The 22924-nt window shown below is 40.7% G+C and overlaps 1 protein-coding gene across 2 annotated transcripts in view; it reads right to left on the reverse strand.

Moving 5' to 3' along the window:
- The window catches only part of LOC124795209 (abl interactor 2), a 64113-nt gene extending 45825 nt beyond the window's left edge, over positions 1–18288 (reverse strand). The window contains exons 1-2 of one of the 2 annotated variants that reach the window (XM_047259120.1): positions 18202–18288; positions 17969–18093 (exon numbers count right to left, since the gene is read on the reverse strand). In XM_047259120.1, coding sequence (XP_047115076.1) covers positions 17969–17990 — 22 coding nt within the window. In that variant the 5' untranslated portion in view covers positions 17991–18093; positions 18202–18288. Of the gene's footprint in view, positions 1–17968; positions 18094–18201 lie in introns of those variants that run through there. The other variant, XM_047259121.1, reaches the window with a different exon arrangement.
- Positions 18289–22924: the final 4636 nt, after the last annotated feature.

Here is a 22924-nt window from a genome sequence, read left to right on the forward strand (position 1 = left end):
CACCTTCATAACAACCTCCACACTTCTCCCACATCCCCCATAGCTGACAAATTCTGCCTTGCAGATCTACTAAATTTGTCCCACCCTCCAGAACTCCCTCGCACCGCCATATAGAATCCAGAACCTAAACAGACTTGAAACACCGTCATGAACTTTTCCTCCAAAAGTCTTAGCCCCACAGAAGTATCAGTCCTTTCCAAAGGCCTCACACCTTTTGCCCCACTTTCAAATTCAATCACACAGGACTTGTTAAAGACCTTCTCACAGTCCTTGGAGTGGAAACACTTTTTCGCAATCAACCCTACCAATCAGTCTCAACCGAGGCCAATGTTGAACGTCCCCAACTCAATTCAATGTCCCATCCAAACATGATCCATCCCACTGCCCCCAAATCATCCCATGTTAACTTTCCGGACTTTCTTACCCTTGAATCTTGCATCACCATCATTCTCCAAATACCACAACATGCAAGTTAACCTTACACCCGCCTAAAGAACAATAATCCACCACTTAAAAACTGGTCCTGACCTTATAATACTACCTGCAGACAAAGGCTATACCACTACTGTTTTGAACCGCATGGGTTATCTGGCAGAAGGACTCTGCCAGTTGTCACATTCATCCACCAACAAACCCTGCCCACAGTGCCCCATGACTAACACCCCTCAGATTCCTACCTTCTACATACTGATGAACCTAACCACCCAGGATGCTCCATTGTGGCCAATTACTTTGTCCCCAATGAGAGAATCTCTGCTCTCATAGACCAACACCTTCAGCCTATCATCTGCAACCTACCCACCTAATAAAAGATACCACTCATTTCCTCCACCGACTCTCCACATTTCCTGCTCCTTTACCATATGATCCCCTGCTCATCACTACTGATGCCACCTCCCTTTATACTAACAGCCCCACTCCTATGGCCTTGCCACTATTTAACAGTACCTTTCTCAATGCTCGATGCATTCCAAACCTGTAACCTCCCTGCCATGACCATATATCCTCATGTACAATTACTTCTCCTCTGAAGGCACCACCTACGAACAAATCTGGGGTACAGCTATAGGCACCAGCATTGCACCATGCTATGCCTACCTACTTGTGGGCCGTCTAGAGGAATCCTTTCTAATCACCCAGCATCCCAAACCCTCACCTGTTTCAGATTCGCTGATATCTTCATGATGTGGTTTGAGATTGAGGACACCGTATCCACATTCCTCCAGAACCTCAACACCTTCTCCCCCATTTACTTCACTTGGTCCTCCTTAACCCAACAAGCCACCTTCCTCACGCTGACCTCCACCTCAAAGATGGCTAAATCAGTGCCTGCATTCATATCTAACCTGCCAACCACTACCAATAACTTCACTGTGACAGCCGCCGCCCATTCCATACCAAGAAGTCCCTTCCATACAGCCTAGCCACATGTGGCCGTTGCATCCATACTGATGAGCAGTCCCTCTCGAAATAAACCAAGGGTCTCACTCTGGCCTTTAGAGACCGTAATTATCCTCCCAACCTCGTACAAAAACAGATCTCCCTTGCCTTATCACTCCAGTCTCAGGCTACATCCTGAAGTCCCACCTTCCAGCAACAGAGGGATATTCCCTTTGCGACTCAATACCACCCCAGACTGGAGCAACTTAATCACATTCTCCAGCTCGGCTACTGTCGTCGCGCCTTGAAATGAGGTATGTCCTGCCCACCCAACCCACAGTGGCATTCCGCCATACATCGAACCCACACAATATTCTTGTCTATTCCTACAAAAACCCCACACTCAACTCCTTGTCTCATAGTTCATATCTCTGCAATAGATCCAGATGCAAGGTCTGTCCTATACATCCTCCAACCACCACCTACTCCAGTCCAGTCACAAGCACTGACTATCTCAAAGGCACGGCTACCTGTGACACCAGTTATGTCATCTACAAGCTTATCTGCAACCACTGTTCAGCATTCTATGTGGATATGACAACGAACAAGCTGTCCCTCCGCATTAATGGCCACCGACAAACTGTGTCTAAGAAGCAGGTGGCCCACTCAGTTGCTGAGCACATCACCCAACATGACATTCTTGATTTCAATGACTGCTTCGGAGCCTGTGCCATTTGGACTGTTCCCATCAACACCCACTTATCTTAATTTTGCATGTTGGAACTCTCCCTACAATGTATCCTATGTTCCCGTAACCCTCCTGGCCTCAACCTTCATTAGTCATTGTCCATACCCACCTATCACCTTCCATGTTCCTATTCCAACACTACACAGCCCTCTATTCCACAAACGCACCCACAGTCTGTTTACGTCTCTCATGCTCCCACAAGCAGCACTTTCTGTGCCCCACCCCTACCCTGCTATCCCTCCCACTCTCTGCCCCAGCCTCCTCCTCACCCTCACCATCCAGCTTCTTGTTTCTCCCATCACGTGCTGCTGCTTGCAGTCTGGTCTTGGCAGCCAGTCTCTGTGGTTGTGGTTGTGGTTTTGTGTGTGTGTGTGTGTGTGTGTGTGTTTAATTCTGACAAAGGCCTGTTTGGCTGACAGCTTTGTTTGACAATATATTTGTTTTGCCTATCTGCAGCTCAGTTTCTCCACTATATGCTGAGTAGCAACTGTCCTTTTCATAACTTTGTCATTATTTCATCCTGGATTGTCTATCGTTTGAAATACAGGAAATTATTGAGATAGGTAAGAGAGATTAGGGTCAACAGAAGTGTCCAATTCTTCCCGTCGGCTTTGACACGTGATGTAATCCTGTTGTAAGTGACGTCACGACGGCGTGGAGTTTAGTTTGTGAGAGTGGCATGTTTGTAGGTGTCGTTTTGATGTGGTCTATGGTGCTCTCTGGTGGTGTGTTTATGGGTTGCGTGTTATGTGGTGTTTTGGGTTTAATTTGCATGTGTAGCGTGTGTATAGATGGCGTTTTGTTGCGGTTGGTGGTGCTCTCTGGTGGTGTGTATATGGGTCACGTTTTTTATGTGGTGTATTGGTTTCAGTTGCGTTGTAGCCTTTGATGTGTGTGGTTTTGGTGTTGACTGTGCGGTTAGAGGAATATTTTTCAGTGAGTTAACTATTTAGTATTTGTTATGCCTAAGTTATTGTAGTGTTGTTTTCTGTTCATCGTGCGTGAATTTTTTAAAATTACTTTGTTTATGTCTTTGGTAGGTATGGATTGACTGACAAAATCAAAAGTTCGTGTTTGTGTGCGCTGATGGGGGACAGTGCTTTGTCCCTCAGTAAGTTCCTTCAACTATTTAGTCTGTTGGCTGAAGTGGTCAAAAGTGTTGTGTGTGTCGGGAAGAAATGCAACTTACAAAAGTTCCGGCATCTCAGACCAGGGACGGCTACATGTGGAGTTGTCGTAGGGAGGTTAACCTACGGCGCTCCATTAGGTGAGGTTCCTCGTTCGAGAAGTCTAGGTTGGGCATGCGAGAAATTGTGTTAACAACTTATCATTTTTGCTATAAATCCTCTCACAGTTTCTGTGCGCATGAGGTGGGTGTGAGCGAGAGGATGGTGCTTGATCGGTTTTCTTTTTGTTGTGAGGTGTGTTCGGAATATCTTAAGTGCAGGGGCAAGTTGGGTGGGCCTGAGGTGGTTGTTGAAGTTGAAGAGTTGCAGTTTGGGAAGAGAAAGAATGGGAGGGGTAAGTCTGTGGTTGGTTTATGGGTGTGGGGGCTGTGGTATCGAGGGGGGGAGGGGGGTGGTGTTCAGAATGTGTATCTAGGGTTTTGGAGAGGCAGACAAAAAGGGAATTAGTGGGATTGATTGAGGATTTCGTAGAAGAGGGTAGTTCTAAGTTTCAGATGCGTATTCTTCTTATAGGGGGTTGGGTCAGCAGGGGTACAATCATTTAGTAGTGAACCACAGTGTTGAGTTTAAAAATTATGACACCAGGGCCTGTACAAATACCACAGAGGGGTTTTGGGCGGCCATTAAGTCAGTTATTGGGAGGGGGAAGAGGCACTCTTCTAACCTTCAGTCTCATTTAGATGAATACTGTTGGCGGAAGAGAGTCCCTGAGGGCTATTGTATTTTTAGGGTTTTTTTAAGGGCAGTTAGTAGGATGCATAGGCCGAAGGTTGGGGGTTAGTGAGGTGTCGGGTGGGGGGTGGTGGCTGCGGCTCAGGGTGGACGGGTTGGGGGGGGGGGGGGGGGGGGGTTAGCTGTTGGTGAGATTTGTGGAGGTCGGTGGGTGTGTGTGTGGGGGGGGGGGGGGGGGTTTATACTGATTTTGTTGTGGAGTATTCTTTTGTTACAGTTGACATTGAGTTGTAGAGTGTGATTGAGATTGTTTTTGGTTTTTATTTGCTTAGGGGTCTTTGATTTTGGGTGGTGGGGGGAGGTGAGGAGGGGGGGGGGGGGGGTTGGGAGGGTTTTTTTTTTTTTTTTTTTTTTTTTTTTTTTTTTTTTTTTTTTTTGTGTGTGTGTGTGTGTGTGTGTGTGTGTGTGTGTGTGTGTGTGTGTGTGTGTGTGTGTGAGACCTAGAGGGCAGTGCTGGAGATTTTTTGGGGCGAGTTGTTGTTTTTTTGGTGTTTTTGTCTGTTTGGATGGTTGGTGGGCTATTTGTGAGTTGTTTGGTTGTTGGTATTGGTGATTTGTATTTTAACTAAAGTTCAGTCTTGATCACAACACTTATGTCTCAATAACATAGGTGACCGGTTTCGGTTATCTTTATATAACCATCTTCAGACCCATGGCTTCCTTGGAGGATGGTAGGCGGTGCTCTCCTCAGCTGCTACGAAGTCAACTGATCAGCGATCAGCGATCAGTTGACTTCGTAGCAGCTGAGGAGAGCACCGCCTACCATCCTCCAAGGAAGCCATGGGTCTGAAGATGGTTATATAAAGATAACCGAAACCGGTCACCTATGTTATTGAGACATAAGTGTTGTGATTAAGACTGAACTTTAGTTAAAATATAATACTGCATTGATCACTGTATCCAAAAATGTTTACCAAAATTGTATTGGTGATTTGGTCTCATGAGTTGCTGTTGACCTATGTAGGTCACAGGAAATGTTCGATTCCAATTTTGTTTTTGTATGTTGGTTTTCTTTCTTCTTCTTCTTCTTCTTCTTTTTTTTGGTAGCAATAATTGTGGTGGTGGTGAAAGTGTTGAGTTTTATAATGTGATATCGGTAAATGCTATTGAGCTACATAGTCAAGGGAAGTGAGTGATTCCAGAGGATATTGTGTGTAGTGGAATTTGGGAAGGTAGTGGGGTCTTGTTATTTTATCATTTTGTGTCATTTGGTTCAGTGGTGTGTGTTTATATTTAGTTTGTCCCCACCCAAAAACCCCCAATTTCCCCTGCTTGTCCCATTAGTTTCATTATATTTTTGGAGGAATGTGAGTTTGATGGTTTTTCAATATATTTTCGTGTTTGTTGTCATATTTGTGTAATGACGTCATAGGTGCGGTATGGGAGTAGTTGTGAATGGTAGTTTCCGCCATATTGGTGACGTCATGGGTCAAAACAGACGGGTGGAATCTGACACTTCCATTATCCCCACACAACAATACCCTTATGACCCTTACGGATCAATGCCAACAGGTGGGATCAGACACCTCCGTTGACCCTGTTGAGTTTGTTCATGCAGAAGATCTGATCGATTTCAAGGTAAGGAAAAAATCATGAAATTTATAATAATTCTTTATGGTTTATATATCACTTTAAAGTGCACAACTACTTCTTCTTCTTTTTGGTATATTTTAAAAAGCAAACAATTTAAGCATGATAAATACAAAAACATTGCTACAACCTAACCCAAAATGTGTAACTTGAGTTACCAAATGCCAATTTTTTAAAGAGTTTCACAAAACACATTAAAGTATAGAAACTTATATGCCATTCTGTCCTTCACATAAGTGTACCTGATAATTTGGTGTCTCAAATAACTTACCTCCTGGAAGCCCTCTCCTGGTATAGGATATTTAATTCAAGTAACGTGAGTTACCTTTATTTATGTAATGTGAGTTACCATAATTTTTGTAGGATTAGTTATAATTCTGAGCAGTCAGATTGGTTCTGAATTACATACAACACAACTAACAATATATTTCAACATATTTAATGTATATTTATCTCCATATGCCACATAAAATCCCATAGAGAATAGCCATTTCTATTCTACACCAATTTGCAATTTTTGCAGAATGCCTTTAAGGGGAGCCAGAACGATCCATCTCCTCCATGTTAATTTTAGCAAACAGAAGGAACATTTTTTTCTAAAACCGTTAAACATATTGCTCTGAAATTCGGACTGCATGTTCAGTGAATATTTCTCTACAAGGTTATAATGCCATGTTAATAAATATTTATTGGTTTTTGTTTTACAATTTTTTTTAAACAGATACTTATTTTTTTCTCTAAAATTTAGCACTTTTTGGGTCTAGTGTAGCAGGGGATACAACCCGTCGGCTTTGGACAATGACGTCACAAGTCGCCAGAGAGCAGTTTACCATTTTCGCTTTTGCTGTTATGTTTCAGTTTCGTTTTTTTTACTGATTGCTTAATAAAGTGGATCTGTTTATTCTATCTCGTGAGATTTTTTTTTTTTTTAAAAAAAAAAGCCAAAAAACACTTATCAGCCACTGAAGGGAGCTACAACACTAAGAAGAATCGCTTCTCGATTGGCGACTTGTGACGTCATTGTCCAAAGCCGACGGGTTGTATCCCCTGCTACACTAGTCCTCACTTTTTCTTCTTGAATTATATAATTTTTTTTACAATCTGTTATAAAAATGAAGGAAAAGTAGTACACAATATTGTGTATAAATTTCATTGATATACCGTTAGCAGTTTTTGAGAAAATGTTCCTCAAAGATGAAAATTTTAAAGTTATGAGAAATGGCTTCCACAGTTTTTTAATACATTCCTGCCCCATATGATGGATTATCAGCATCCTCATTTTTTTTTCCAGTGTTAGTTTCCTTTTCGCTGGTCTGTTTCTTCCCTTTTGCCGCAAGCTGTAGACTTTTGTCTATTCTTCCTGAACCTCTTGGTCTTTCTTCTTCAATTAGGTGCATTGTGGAAATGGTGTTGTGTCCTGGTTGGAAACCTAAACGTTTCAGCACATCACATTTGATAATGTTTCCTTTATTGTATGTTGCCATTGCATCATACACTCCAAAATGCAATGTTTTTATCTGTACAAACACTCTTTTGGGAATCCTAATCCAAATTAAATTATTTACACTTTCATTTGGATTTTGTGTTTTCCCGTGTAAACACTTTTCCAATAAACTTGGCTGTCATAAATCTCTGAATATGGGCTTCATGACATCAATTACAGCATTTGGCAAACTGTTTTTATGGGCATATTCCTTTCCTGATTTGTACTTACACCTTGTTGATGCAGTACGAAAAAATAATGCCCATACTGCTCTCCTCACATGCTCAATGCTTCTTGTATTTTGCCTAATTGCACACCCATAGTACCTCTGCCATAGTTAAACAAGGATAATGGAATGTAGTCTAATTAAGTCGGGTGATGCTGAGGGAATTACTTAAAGTAGTAAAGGAGTTTTGCTATTTGGGGAGCAAAATAACTGATGATGGTCGAAGTAGAGAGGATATAAAATGTACACTGGCAATGGCAAGGAAAGCGTTTCTGAAGAAGAGAAATTTGTTAACATCGAGTATAGATTTAAGTGTCAGGAAGTCATTTCTGAAAGTATTTGTATGGAGTGTAGCCATGTATGGAAGTGAAACATGGATGATAAATAGTTTGGACAAGAAGAGAATAGAAGCTTTCGAAATGTGGTGCTACAGAAGAATGCTGAAGATTAGATGGGTAGATTACGTAACTAATGAGGAAGTATTGAATAGGATTGGGGAGAAGAGAAGTTTGTGGCACAACTTGACCAGAAGAAGGGATCGGTTGGTAGGACATGTTCTAAGGCATCAAGGGATCACCAATTTAGTATTGGAGGGCAGCGTGGAGGGTAAAAATCGTAGAGGGAGGCCAAGAGATGAATACACTAAGCAGATTCAGAAGGATGTAGGTTGCAGTAGGTACTGGGAGATGAAAAAGCTTGCACAGGATAGAGTAGCATGGAGAGCTGCATCAAACCAGTCTCAGGACTGAAGACCACAACAACAACAACAGTACCTCTGCAGCCTATCAATTGCTTCATCTGCCAATCTTCCTCTTCCTCCAAGGGTCTTACCATCACTAAGGTTGTGGGATCCTAATGTCTGCTTTAGTTTGCGCAAGCGAGCCCCCATGCGCTTCTGCACATGTCCAATGCACTCCCTGTTTTTTTTATGTGAATTTCATTGCCATATGGTTTGAGTCCTCTACAGCTTTATATTCCTTAGAATCACCATCTCCTAGATAGTTAGTGTAGCGTACATTATACCACTCCTGTGATCTGGAAAAAATTGCTTTCACTCCCTCTGCTTCCATCACTCCACTCCTGGTGTGAAAATTTGCTTCACAACTTTCACTATGTTGGTCCTTGGTATTGCCCTTACATCTACAATGTTTTGAGAGAATACCAACAACAATTACTTTACAACTGTCTCCACTGATAGCTGTCACAGCTCCATTTAGAGATTTATGACCTCTACATTGCCATGATCCATATAAAGCAACAGTTAAATCTCTACAATTCCCATTATCTGTCACAGCTTCTTCAGCTGCTTTCTTCGTTGTTGCTTGAGCAATATCTTCAGCAGAAGATCCCACCAATTCATCATAACATCCAAACTTGGTTGGTGGTTTTGGCAAGTTCATAATTCCTCATAACATTGTCCCTGCAGCACTGCCCTTGCCAATGCAACGCAAGCCATACACTAGCCTAACATTTATATCATACACCTTCTTTCCACTATTACCACTATGAGGAATACTGTTAGAATTAGAAAACAAAACTTCTGCAGCACATATGTTACACTTCAATAACATTTTACATGGCAAACCAATGTGTGAAGTTATTTTAAATTCCAGTCCTCTTTCTTTGCAAACTTGGCATAAAACATTATGTTTCAAAATATTAGAGAGCAAGGAAATGTTAATTATTTCATTCACATCATTACTATCACTTTCATAGTTTTCAAATTTTTCTTTTCTGTCACAAAGTTTCTTGCTCAAAGAAGTTCTATCACATTCATTTGAAGTAGTCGGTGAAGCAGTCTGAGCAGTATCTCCTTTCGAAACAACAAAAGAATTCTTCTTCCACTCATTGTGCCTTTTCTCAAACACTCCATAGCTGAAACGGGGCATATTGATATCCACAAACCAAATACGTAAAACAGGTACGAACAAAATTCGTCAAATACGCAAAATTGAACAGCTAAACAACAAAAAGCAAACTCCACAAGTCAACACACACGGTATACCGTTTATGTTTACCGATATGAACAGTCATTTGTCACAGAGATAAAGCCACACAACGTTGGAAAACAAAACACTGTCTAATTCCGCAAAGATAGCCAGCGAGCAGCACCATCAGTGGTGACACACCATGTCGCTACAACTATTAATGCAGCACGTCAACTTTGCAGCGATAAAAAGACACTCTTAGAATTCACTTAGAAGGGCGAAACTTGATTTGTTTTCTTCATAAAACTCCAAATAATTTTATAATAAAAAAAACAAAAAACATTAATTTTGTCATTTTCATCATTCCGGCTCCCCTTAAGTGCAGCTGAAAAGATGAGAAGAAGGAGGCAGATATGAAGAGCGTAAAATCAAACACAAGGAAACTATGAAAAAGTTCAGGAAAAGAAGCAGGAACAGGAAAAATGTTTTAGTAACAGAGAACAAGAAAGGATTGCTGCAGACAGGAAATGGAATGTCAGAGAAACTGTTGTCAAGTACAGGAAGCGGCTAAAGGCAGCATCTTCAGCTACACCAAGTAGTTCTGCCTCTCCACCATATAAAAATAGGTCTTCATTGAGAAAAGCCATATCAAAAGTGAAATGTGTACTTCCAGCATCAGCCAGAAAACAAAAATGTGTTATTGGAAGGTTGTATCATAAATCTGTTGAACCTTTCGAAGTAGAAAGAATCTCTGAACAAAAAATACATGATGAAATAATAAGCACAGTGAGCAAATTCTATGAAAGGGATGACATTAGCAGACAGGCCCCTGGACACAAAGACGTTGTGATTGCAAAGGATGAGAAAGGTAAGAGTAAGTTGCAAGTACAACACTTTATGTTTTCTTTGAAAGAAGCCCATGCAATGTTTTGTGAAGAAAATGGAAAAGTGAATGGTAAAAGTAAACTGGTCAACAGAAGCATCCGATCCCACACATCAGCTTTGACTCATGACGTAAGGGTGTTGTGGTGTGTGACGCCATGACAGCGCGGAGTTTGGTTTGTGTGTGTGGCGTGTTTGTAGATGTCGTCGTGTTGTGGTGTGTTATGCCCTCTGGTGGTATGTTCAAGGCTTTTGTTTGTGTGGTGTAATGGGCTCAGTTTGGTCTTGCTCATTATTCAGAATTGTTCGAGTGTTGGCTGTGTTTGTAGGGAATTCGTTTCAGTGAGTTAATGATTTAGTGGTTTTGTGTGAAGGTTAATTTAGTGTTGTTCGCTGTATGTCATGTGGTAATTTTAGTAAATTAATCGGTTGATATTTTTGTTCAGGAATGGATATGATGGATAAAATTAATAGCGCGCGTCTGAGGGAAATGATGGGAAACACCGCTTTGGAACTGATAAAGTTTTTGCAGCTGTTTGGTTTAATTGTTGAGATGGTGAAGTGCTCTATTCGTGGCAAAGAAATGAAGTTGGCTAAAGTTCCGGCGTCTCGGACCAGGGACGGTTATATGTGGTGCTGTCGAAAGTATTACATTTGGCATTCCATATGGCGTGGTTCCTGGTTCGAGAAGTCTAGGTTGGGCATGTGCGAGATTGTAGTGGTGACTTATTATTTTTGTTAAAGATCCCCACACAGTTTTTGCGTGCATGGAACTGGTGTGAGTGAGAGGAGTGTGCTTAATTGGTTTTCTTTCTGCCGTGAAGTGTGTCCCGAGTTTATTAAGTACAGGGGTAAGCTGGGAGGGGGGGGGGGGGTATGGGGTGGTTGTGGAAGTGGACGAGTTGCAGTTTGGGGAAAGGAAGTATGGGAGGGGTAAGTGTGTGGTTGGTGTCTGGGTGTGGGGGGCTGTTGTTCCGGGAGAGGTGAGTGTTCTGAATGTGTTTTTAGGGTTGTGGAAGGAAGGTCTAAGGCGGAATTAGTGGGCTTAATTGAGGAGTACATAGAACTGGGGTCCACGGTAGTTTCAGATGCATTTTCTTCATATAGGGGGTTGGGTGAGAAGGGATTCAATCATTTAGTCATTAACCATAGCTTAGAGCTCAAAAATTATGAGACGGGTGCTTGCACAAATACAATAGAGGGGATGTGAGGGGCTGTTAAGTCAGTTCTTGGGAGGCGGAAGAGGCGCTCTTCCAACCTTCAGTCTCATTTAGATGAGTACTGTTGGCGGAAGAGTGTCCCTGAGGGCTATGTTTTTTTCGGGTTTTTTAAGGGCTGTTAGTAAAATGTATAGGCTGAAAGTGGTTAGTTAGGTTGGGTGGGTGGGTGGGAGTCTGCGGCTCAGGGTGGGGTGGGTGGTTTATTTCGTGTTATAGTGTTTATGGGGGGGGGGGGAAGGGCAGGAAGTGTGTTAGTTTGTGGAGGATCTATTTTGTTGAAGTTTTTGTTGAGTTGTTGTGTGTGATTGAGATTTTTTTATGTTGCATTTGGTTTTTTATTTTTGGGGTGAGGTGGGAGGTTGGGTTGGTTGGGGGGGGGGGGGGAGGGTGTTTCTTTTGGTTGAGTATTTTTTCGTTGGTGTGGGGCGGAGGGGGGGGGGGGGGGGGGGGGGAGAGCCGCGTGTGTGATTGTGGTGGCCAACCTAGTTTGTGGCGCCAGAACTTTTTTGTGGCAAGTTTCTATTTTTTTGTTTTTAGTGTATGTGTTGTGTGTTGGTGTTGGGGTCGAGGGAAGTGTTTTATTGAAATGTGTGGCTGTGAATGTTGGTATTGATATCAGGAGATGTTTTTGAGCTATATAGGTCAAGGGAAGTGTTTGATCCTAATTTATGTGATCGCGAGCTGCTGTTGAGCTGTATAGGTCAAGGGAAGTGTTCGATTCCAATTTATGGGACCGGGAGCTGCTGTTGAGCTATATAGGTCAAGGGAAGTGTTCGATCCCAATGTGTGGCTGCGATAGTTGGTGTTGGTATTGGTATCGGGAGATGTTTTTGAGCTATATAGGTCAAGGGAAGTGTTTGGTCGTAATTTATGGGATCAGGAGCTGCTGTTGAGCTATATAGGTCAAGGGAAGTGTTCAATCCCAATGTGTGGCTGTGAATGTTGGTACTGGCATCGGGAGATGTTTTTGAGCTATATAGGTCAAGGGAAGTGTTTGGTCCCAATTTATGGAATCGGGAGCTATGTAGGTCAAGGGAAGTGTCCAATTCCAGATGATACTATGTTTAGTGGTATTTGGGGAGTTTAGTGATGTCAGTTTTTTGCTTCATTTTGCGTGATTTTGTAAGGGGGTGGGTGTCTAAATTTGTTTATATTTACTTTGTCCCCACCCAAAAACCCCCAATTTCTCGCGCTTGTCCCGTTAGTGTCATTAGGCTTGTTGTGGAATGTGTGTGTGTGTGTGTGTGTGTGTGTGTGTGTGTGTGTGTGTGTGTGTGTGTGTGTGTGTGTGTGTGTGTTTTTCGATGTATTTTCATCTCCATAATGTGTACATAATGATTTTATATGCGCCATATTGGAATTGTGGTTTACGGTCGTTTCCGCCATATTTGTGACGTCATGGGTCAAAGCAGACGGGCGGGATCGGACGCTTCCGTATTTCCAGTAAACTCACAGAATTAAAACCCAAACATGTCATGCTTGCCAATAAACCTCCACACGTGTGTCTCTGCAGGTATCACTAGAATTTCATGTGTGCTATTAACTCTCTTCATAGTGTAGTACCTCAAATACCAAAGTACACCAGTAACTGGCCAGAATTTTTTCTATGTGCAGAGCCTACAGCTGATAGTTGGTTGGGAAAATGCATGAAATGTAATGATTTATTGGAAAATTAAACTTCCTGATTTATGTACTGGTGTACAAGAGTACAACGTGAAGTGGTATGTGTGGCAGGAGAGAGATGGCAGAATTTTGAAATTAGAGGAAGAAGGTATGTTACAGAATCTTATTGATCATATTCTTACCATGGGACCTGAATTTTTAGAGCACTGCTACTTTAAGAGAGAACAATCAAAGAACTATCAGAGTGATAAGGAATCACTGCCTTCTACGATGCTAACTGCCATGATGCAAATCGATTTTTCTGAAAATTTTACGTGAGTAAGTCAAGATGAAATTGAAAGTGCACATTAGCAGCAGAATCTAATTAGTATTTTTACTGCCATGATTCGGCATTCAGGTACTTCTCATCCCTATGTGTTGGTATCTGATAATCTGGATCACACAAAAACACTGCCATTCCCTATGTTGATAGACTTCTTGAAGAACTACCAAAAAATATTAGACAAGTTACAATCTGGTTAGATGGTCCTGCTTCCCAGTTAAAAAGCAGATACATTGCAGAGGCTATAAAAGTTCTAAGTAAGAGTCATGCCAAAAGAATTACATGGAAGTACTTTGCAACTTTTCATAGGAAGGGGCAGAGGATGAAATTGGTGGGGCTGTCAAACGCCAAGTTTGGTCTCGTGTGAAAAGCAGGAAATGTGTTGTAAACAATGCTACAGATTTTGTAAAAGCATTGTTGAATTCTTCTTCTAATGTGACAGCAGTTCTTAAGGGTGAAGAAGACTTCGTAATGGAAGGAAGTGTGGCTGGTAAAAACTGTCGAGGGAGACCACGTTTTGAATACAGTAAGCTTGTTCAACTGGATCTAGGTTGTAGCGGTTACACAGAGTTGGAGAGCCTTGCACAGACTAAAGTAGTGTGGAGAGATGCATCAAATTGGTCTTTGCACTGAGACCACAACAGCAAATTCCTTCTTTTTAATTTGTTTCACTTGGGACATGCCTGTTAGGACAAGCACCTAATGCATGAAGAGTGAGGGAGTTTTAAGGCACACCATGAACTGGCCATGGCCTCAATGATGGAACTGTTCCAGCATTCATCAACTGGGTGATGTGAGGTTAATGCAGTTCATGATTGGAAGCGAATTGTTCAACTGACAGAAATATTGACCATTAGCTTAAAGGAGTACTTCTCAGATATAAAAGGTTTTAGCTGACAAATATGAAGGCTGAACATATGGGAGAGGCCTAGAGGTGCCAGAAGGTTTCAGATATGTTCACAGTTATCTCAGTCAATTAAATAACTTGGTGTTGGGGTCTCTCTGAATCAGTGTGCAACAATAAAGAAAATAAAAGATTTTAATCATTAACCTGTTCTATTCCTTGTTCCGTTAGAGCCTCAGACACAACTGGATGATTGATTCAATTTAATGCATTTTCAAAATCTAAAAAAGGCAAGGCAAAGAGGTTGACGGCACTAACTCATTTGTTCCACCTGTTAATTGTTTCACAGAGAATGAGGACACAATAAACTGTGCTAAATCTTGTGTGAAACACAGCTTGCTCAATAGATTGAGCCAAATCAAATGTGACGCTCATCCCAGGAATCAAAATTCTAGTAAAAACTTTGTACAGTGTGTACAGGAGACTGATAGGGGCAATGTAGTTCTTCATATCTTTAGAATGTGTTATGACTATTTTGGCTTTATTCCAATCTCTTGATAATGTTCCACAGTGCAAACAACTTTAAAACATTTGAGCTAAATGGTTGGTAGATTTGGAGGAGGGGACCAAACAGTGAGGTCATCAGTCCCATCAGATTAGGGAAGGATGGAAAAGGAAGTTGACCGTGCCCCTTCAAAGGAAACATCCTGGCATTTGCTTAAAGCGATTTAGGGAAACTGATGAAAACCTAAAGGGTCGACAGAAGCGTCCGATACCACGCATTGGCTTTGACCCGTGACGTAAGGGTGTTGTCATGTGTGAAGTCATGACGGCGCAGAGTTTGGTTTGTGTGTGTGTGTGTGTGTGTGTGTGTGTGTGTGTGTGTGTGTGTGTGTGTGTGTGTTTGTATATGTTGTCGTGTTGTGCTCTCTGGTGGTGTGTTCAGGATTTTCGTTCGTGTGGTGTAATGGGCTCAGTTTGCTTTTGTTCATTATCCAGAATTGTTCGAGGGTCGGCTGTGTTTGTAGTGGAATTCGTTTCAGTGAGTAAAGGTTAATTTAGTGTTGTTCGCTGTACATCGTGTGGTAATTTTAGTAAAATTAATCAGTTGTTGTTTTTGTTCAGGAATGGATATGACGGATAAAATTAACACTGCGCAGGTGAAAGAAGTGTTCGATCCCAATGTGTGGCTGCGTATGTTGATATTGGTATTGGGAGATGTTTTTCAGCTATATAGGCCAAGGAAAGTGTTTGATCCTGAGTTATGAGATCGGGAGCTGCTGTTGAGCTATATAGGTCAAGCGAACTGTCCAATTCCAGATATTATGTTTAGTGGTATTTGTGGAGTTTTGTGATGTCGGTTTCTTTCGTTGTTTTGTGTGGTTTTGTATGGGGGTGGGTGTTTAAATTTGTTTATATTTAGTTTGCCCCAATCCAAAAACACCCCATTTCCCGCGCTTGTCCCGTTAGTGTTATTAAACTTTTTGTGGAATGTGTGTGTGTGTGTGTGTGTGTGTGTGTTTTTCGATGTATTTTCGTCCTCATAATGTGTACGTACCGACTTTATATGCGCCATATTGGAATCGTGGTTTATGGTCGTTTGCGCCATATTTGTGACGTGATGGGTCAAAGCAGACGGGCAGGATCGGACGCTTCCGTATTTCCAACCTAAATCAGGATGGCCGGACACTGTTTTCAAACTGTCGTCCTCCCAAATGTGACTCCAGTGTGCTAACCGTTGTGCCATCTTGCTCAGTTTGGTTTTAAATGCTTTACAGATTCCTAATCCATCAGTTTTAAAATATCGAATGACAGATCACCTCTACCTAGAGCAGTTCATTTTTTCATATTGCCGATAACATGTTTGATCCCTGATAGGGGTATTTCTGGGATTGGGGGGGGGGGAGAGAGAAAAAGAGAGAGAGAGAGAGAGAGAGAGAGAGAGAGAGAGAGAGAGAGAGAGAGAGAGAGAGAGAGAGAGAGAGAGATAGAGAAAGAGAGAGAGAGCTTAGTACTTACATAATTGTAACATTAATATTTCGAAACCTGATTCTTAACTGCTTAAATGTTTCCAGGTGCACATGTGGTTTCTGACCATAATGTCTGCAGATTAAAACTGAAGAAATTGGAGAAAAGTAGGAAATTCTGGATCCAGGACCTGGATAAATTGAAGTTGCTGAGAGTTCAAACAACTCATTGAGAATGGGGAAATGAATACAGTAGAAGATGAATGGCTAGCTTCGAGACGATGGCAGCAGAAGATGAAATAGGAAAAAAACGACACAGCCTACTAGAAATCCCTGGAAAACAAGTGAAATATCTACATCCACATGGATACTCTGCAAATAACACTTAAGTGCCTGGCAGAGTATTTACTTAACCACCTCTATTAGTCCACTCTAGAACAGAATGTGAAAAAAAAGGACCACATATATCTTTGCATGCAAGCTCTGATCGTTTCTCCCTACGTAGTTCAGAATCAACAAAATATTTTCATATTTGGAGGAGAAAGTTGGTGATTGAAATTTCGTGAGAAGATCCCACCACAACAAGAAACACCTTTGTTTAATGATGTCCATGCCAAATTCTGTGTTATTGCAAAAACTTGACAGGAAATGTGCTCTATTCAAGAAACAAATTAAAAATGAAAACCTTTGAGATAAACTAGAAAGATTAAACAACACTGCACACTGATCATTACAAAAATTAGTTGTAGTAGATTTGAAAAGACAGGGGATATAACACAAATATTATATAAAGTGGCACTACCTTCTTTTACAAGAAAAAGAGTGATGAAATGTAATAATTTAATAAGTGAAGTTAGTCAGGGGAAAGGCAGTATGAAAAGTGACGCAAAATTAGTTAACAGTAAACACATTTCACGGAATAAAAATGAGGTAGAAGTAATTTTTAAAAGACAACCAAAGGGACTCCACAAGCTACAGATGTGCAAGTAACAATTATTACTTTCAGTTACTGATCATGTAGCAGATGAGAATTATATGGGCCCTATTTGCACAAACTATGTCAGCCAGGTATAACTGGTTGATAAATGTTCTACTGGGTACAGAGCCATTGGAATATAAAGCACAGGAAGTGAAAAATAACTCTTAGTTCCGATATCATCATGAATGTCATAACCAGAGAAAGGTATGACACACTGCCACCTTTTTCTTTTATATCTGTAATACTTTCAATTGATAAGGGCTTGTTGGAAACACTATGGAGACATGTAAAAGGTTCAACATCTGGATTACTGATGTTACTCTGTAAGGTACCACAAGTCAGCAGAAGTTCCTTGACTATCATCTACACCCACCTTCTCTACAGCCATCAGAGCAAAGATGAAACACATGATGGTGAATCTTTCAAGAAAATCTGGCGGGTATTTCAGCAAGAACATGGGCGTTTTTGCTTCGACAGTACATAAATCAATGTAAATATCATTAAAATAATAGGGGCATACCCAGCTCTGGTTGAGACTGATTAATAATATAAACTTATAATGTATATGAGAGAGAGAGAGTAAGAGAGAACTTCAGAAGGACTGTAAATTATCAGAGTCTACTGATAGAAATTGAATCGATGCGTTAAACTTGCAACAATACACACAAGGCTTTTATTCTCCCTCAAAGCCCATTATAGGTGAGCAGTAGTAGATACGATATTAAATAAAACGTCAACATTCACTAACAATACTGTCTGACGGTATTCATTTCAACCTCATACACAAGCAGTGCCTCCCTCCGAACGCCTACTTATAATACAAACATAAAAGCAATGGAAAAACTTTGGACACTTACCAGGATGTATTACAGAACACATCTTGTGGATTGCTTTGTCGACTGGTTACTACATCCAATGGACACAAATAATGGATAGATAAAGCCAACAGCGGAAGTATGACCAATTGAAACCCCGCCCTTCCCTGTCACATACACATCATACAATTATCACGCGTGAAAAACATTCACTTTCACAATAACATTATTCATAATAGCACACTACTAGCCATCACTTTCATAACTCAACGTACTTCTCACTGTAATCACAATGTTAACATTTTTCTATACATCGCAACCACCTGACAGCCATCAACAACATCTATTTCAACGATACTCCTGCTGTCAAGTGAAACAAAAGCAAAGGTCTTAGGCAATGTTGAGCCTAGGCAAGGATGCTATCAAGGGGATTAGCTCAGTGATCTCCATACTATTAGTATAGAGATCATTGGATTAGCTAGGTATCATTGGGGATAGCTAACCACTAGTGGTGGGCCAAACGGTTTTTCTGGAGTAACCGTTATCATGGTTCCACTTATTCTTTGATAACCGTTATTTTTAACTGTTATCAATAAGTGTTAAGTTATTTTTCACTGCCGAATACTCCGACGGGGCTACAGTTAAATAACGACATAGCTGGAATCCATCAGTTTAATTATAGTATAACTGCGAGTATTGCGAAATGGTAGGAATGTCGTATGAATCGTGTCATAACCTTATCAAATTAACTCCGGGTACATTTCAGTTGATGTTAGAACGATTATTAGAGTTTCATATTATATGTGTGTAGGTTATCGGTCGGTATTAGAAATTATATTCGCAGCTGCAACAGAAAGTACGCGGAACTTCACCACAGCACTGTTTAAGTAAAATGTTAATAACGTGCGTTTTTAAGTACGAAGTAATATGTAAACTGAATACTGTAGGTTAAATACGAAGCTTAATTTCTTATTCTGCTCACTTAATAGAATAAGTGTACAGCCTTGTAATACAACAAAAAAATATACGGAATGTGACACATTCGTTTACTCCTGTCCTGTACAAGATAGGCCTATTGGGGAAAGTGTGAGTATGCTAATCCAAGTTTTATGTGAGCTTTGGAAAACTGCTCGATTTCTCTAGCTACAGCATGTGTATAACATATGAAGACATGCAGATCGAAAAGTTTGACAGTGTTACATATCTGGGACTACAACTCGATACTAAATTCAGTTGGGAAGGGCATACCACAGAACTGATGAAGCACCTAAACAAGTCTGTATTTGCAGTGAGAATGATGTAAGATGTAGAAGACATAAATATAAAAAAGCTTACATACTTTCATTGTTTATTTCATAAGGGATCATATTCTGCAGTAATTCATCAAACAGAGCAAAAACTTGTAGCATGTAAAAGAGTGTAATAAAAATCGTTTGTGGTATAAATTCAAGAACATCATGTAGGAACCTGTATGAGAAACTTTGTATTCTAACCACTGCTTCCTATTATATTTATTCCTTACTGAAATTTGTTGCAAGTATTTTCAACCAAAAATTCAATACATAATATCAATACTAGAAATAGGAACAGCAATCTATATAAATATCTAAAATCACTTACCTTGGTCCAAAAAGGGTCCAATATTCAGGAAACTGAATACTGAATAAACTGCCAGCAAGTCAGCAACCATTAAAACTTGGTTTCAGATAAAGCACGGTTTACAGAGTGTTTGAAAGACTTTTTGATACAAAAGTGTCCGATTCCACCTGTCTGCTTTGACCCATGACGTCCTCAACATTGCGGAAATGGCTATTTTAAGTGTGTCTATGACGTCACTAGATACACACAGCAACAAACACGAAGATACATATAAATAAGACAATAACATCTCCCTCCAAAAATACGATCAAACTAACAGGTCAACTGCAGGAAGTTGGGGGTTTTAGGCTGAGGACAAGCTAAATATAACAACACAAAAAAAAACCACCACACCACGATCCCAAAACACAAAATGATGTACAAAAAGATAAAAAATTACACCAACAAAATCATAGGGAAACAGACACTTCCCTTGAACCATATAGGTCAACCATAAGTGATAATACCGAAACACCAATACCTACAACTAAAACTACGAAAATTGGAATTCGACATTTCCCTTGACCTATATAGGTCAACCACAGATGATAATACCAAACCACCAACTCCTACAACTACGAAAATGGGAATCGGTCATTTCTGGTAATCTATATAGGTCCACCACAACTATTGATACCAAAAAACCAACACCCACAACTCCAAAAAATACAACCAAAACCACAACCTCAAATATCCACAAATCAAACATCCCTACATAAATTAAAACACAATCAATACTCCATAAATACACAAAACATGGCAACTAGAAAAAAAGTTACTTACCACCAGAAAATTCTGGCGCTGCAAACTAGATAGGCCAGCCCAGCCCAGCCCACCGCCCCCCCCCCCCCCCCCACACACACACACACATTAAACATCTTACCACACTACAAATAACAAACCAATAACACCAAACGAAAACGCCAAACACATAAACAAAAAAACACCTTTACGTCAAAGCAGAAACTTCCATTGACCCCTCCTCCTACCCTGTAGATGAATATCTTAACACAGAATGTTAAACCAGCTTAAGTAAAAATTATGCTATATTTCAGTTCTGACAGCACTTGGTCACAGCAGTTAATATCAGGTATTCTGTATATGATAAATTTATTAAAAGTACATAACTGTGTTTTATTCCGACAGTGTATCAATTCTGTAAATATTAGCAGTTACTGTTACATATTCACATATTTTCACAATCTCCTGACAAATGATGAGGATAATAATTATTGTATTAAAATGTTTTACTTTCTGACATATTATTTGTCACTCACGATGGCCAGGGATATTTCCGAAGCAGTACAAAAACATTTGTTCGCTCCAGTAACTATCCTTTCTGGAAACATCAGCGAGTCAGGAACGCAGACACACAGTTATTCCGTTACCAACATCCAGGTTACCTGTAGTGGTAGCCCGATAACTACCAGAGAACGAGAACTGTGACCCAATAACAATAACTGCCAGAGGAAAATACCGATCTCTGACAGTTATTTCCATAGTCGCTCGAATTCCTTATGGTAACTCTCTTTGTACTACCCGTCCAAGCTGAATGGACATACAAGGCTGAAGGAAACAACCGTACTTGTTAATGCCTGTACTGCAGTTCCTATCAGCCACCGCTTTGATATTAATTTTATTTAATTGTTTGTGCTAAAAGTAACGAAGGTGCACAAGATAGTACACAGTTCTTATCAACAGATGGCGTCTCACAGTTATTCTCATGACATAAAAAGCGCCTTCCAAATGGTCTCTCCGTCTCCTTTGTAGCCAGATCTCCGACGAGTTGACGAGAAAGCGTAGTACGATATTCGGTCAACAGATGGCGGGAGGCACTGTTGGCAGTTATTGAAATAACTGCCAGTATCAGATGAGCGGTTATCACATAACCGTTACTTTCAGTAACCGATTATTTCTATCAGTTACGTTATTTTTTGCCATCCCTACTAACCACCTTGGAGATTACTAAACACATTGATCCCATGCACAATGAGCTCAATGGTGTTGAGCTCACTGTCCATGCATGGCCGCACAGGTTAGGCCAGCAGTCTCTCTAGTGAACACTAACCAAGACAACGAAAGCCTAGACATACAACATTACCAGAGTGTCATTTTTCAGGCTAAAATACAGAAATATGATTTTTTTTATGTTGGTCAGCTGCAGAAATTCGATTTGGCTGTTTGGCTTTTCCCTGGTCCTTCTTTTTTTCTGGAAATCGATTCACGTTCCAGGGTACTGGAAAGGACCACCAAAACATGAAAACCTTCTGCAGGGTATTTAACAAGGCGGTATATACACAAGTGGTCAAAAGAACGGAATGAGACAGGACATAATGTGAAGTCTACGTCAAGGTCTCTCGGGAAAAACGCTTTGATGTTAGCAAGAAAGGGAGTGGGAGAGGAAGAATCGTGTTGTCTGCTAGGATCGAAAAGTAACATGTTATCAACGTACTCACTCATTTTATAGTAGCTGTTTCATGCTTTTGTCTGTTATTCTTTTACTGGCTGCTTTCTAATAGTTACATTCTGAAATATTCCTTGGTGATCTTTCACAACAGAAACTAGAGTTCTGAATCGAAAAATGATTCGGGCTTTCTAATATCTGTGCAAAAAAGCCCTACACTGTGCATTACAAAATACAAAATTGATCAAACAAGTTACAGCAGACGCAACAACGGAGTTCGCATTCGACACATCTTCCGAAAGACGAAAACCGAATTTCGGAAACTTGTTCGCGTCGTGTTTACATGTTAAGCCGGGTTGACACACGCCACAGCTAGCGGCATGTGTGAACTCCCAGGTTTAAGTGACACAACTTTTGTCTCACCAGAGAAAGCAGGCCTACAGCTTGGTTGTAATTTGTTGCGCCACTTTCCTAGCACCACTGCTCCCTGGTGGCAATATTTCGAAACACGAGCGTTCTGTCGCAGTTATCGTGGTGTGTTTGCTGCTGCACCCATTCGATTTCAGTGTTTTTTTTTTATTTTAACAATGGTTGGCGTGTGCATTTTCGTAATTTATAGAACTACAAGAACAGCTACCAATGTTTGATTTTCTGTAGCAGTGTGTGTGTGTGTGTGTGTGTGTGTGTGTTTAATCAAAAAGGCGAGTCATATAAGTTTCATAATTTGTGAGACCAAGCATTGTATAAATAGCAGATAAAACGCGGGAAATAGTTCCAGAGTGTGCTGTGACAGGATTAGTAATAGAAACACCTACATCAATGAATATAATAAGATTCTAAAATCTTGGAAGAATAGCGTGTCTACCAATGAAATTCACATGCCATTGCAGACAGCATTATCACCTCTGAGTGTTATTTCTTTTATGAATGTGTTTGTCTCCCCTGATTTATCCCTC

Source organism: Schistocerca piceifrons, chromosome 4 (assembly GCF_021461385.2).
Source record: "Schistocerca piceifrons isolate TAMUIC-IGC-003096 chromosome 4, iqSchPice1.1, whole genome shotgun sequence".
NCBI lineage: Eukaryota > Metazoa > Arthropoda > Insecta > Orthoptera > Acrididae > Schistocerca > Schistocerca piceifrons.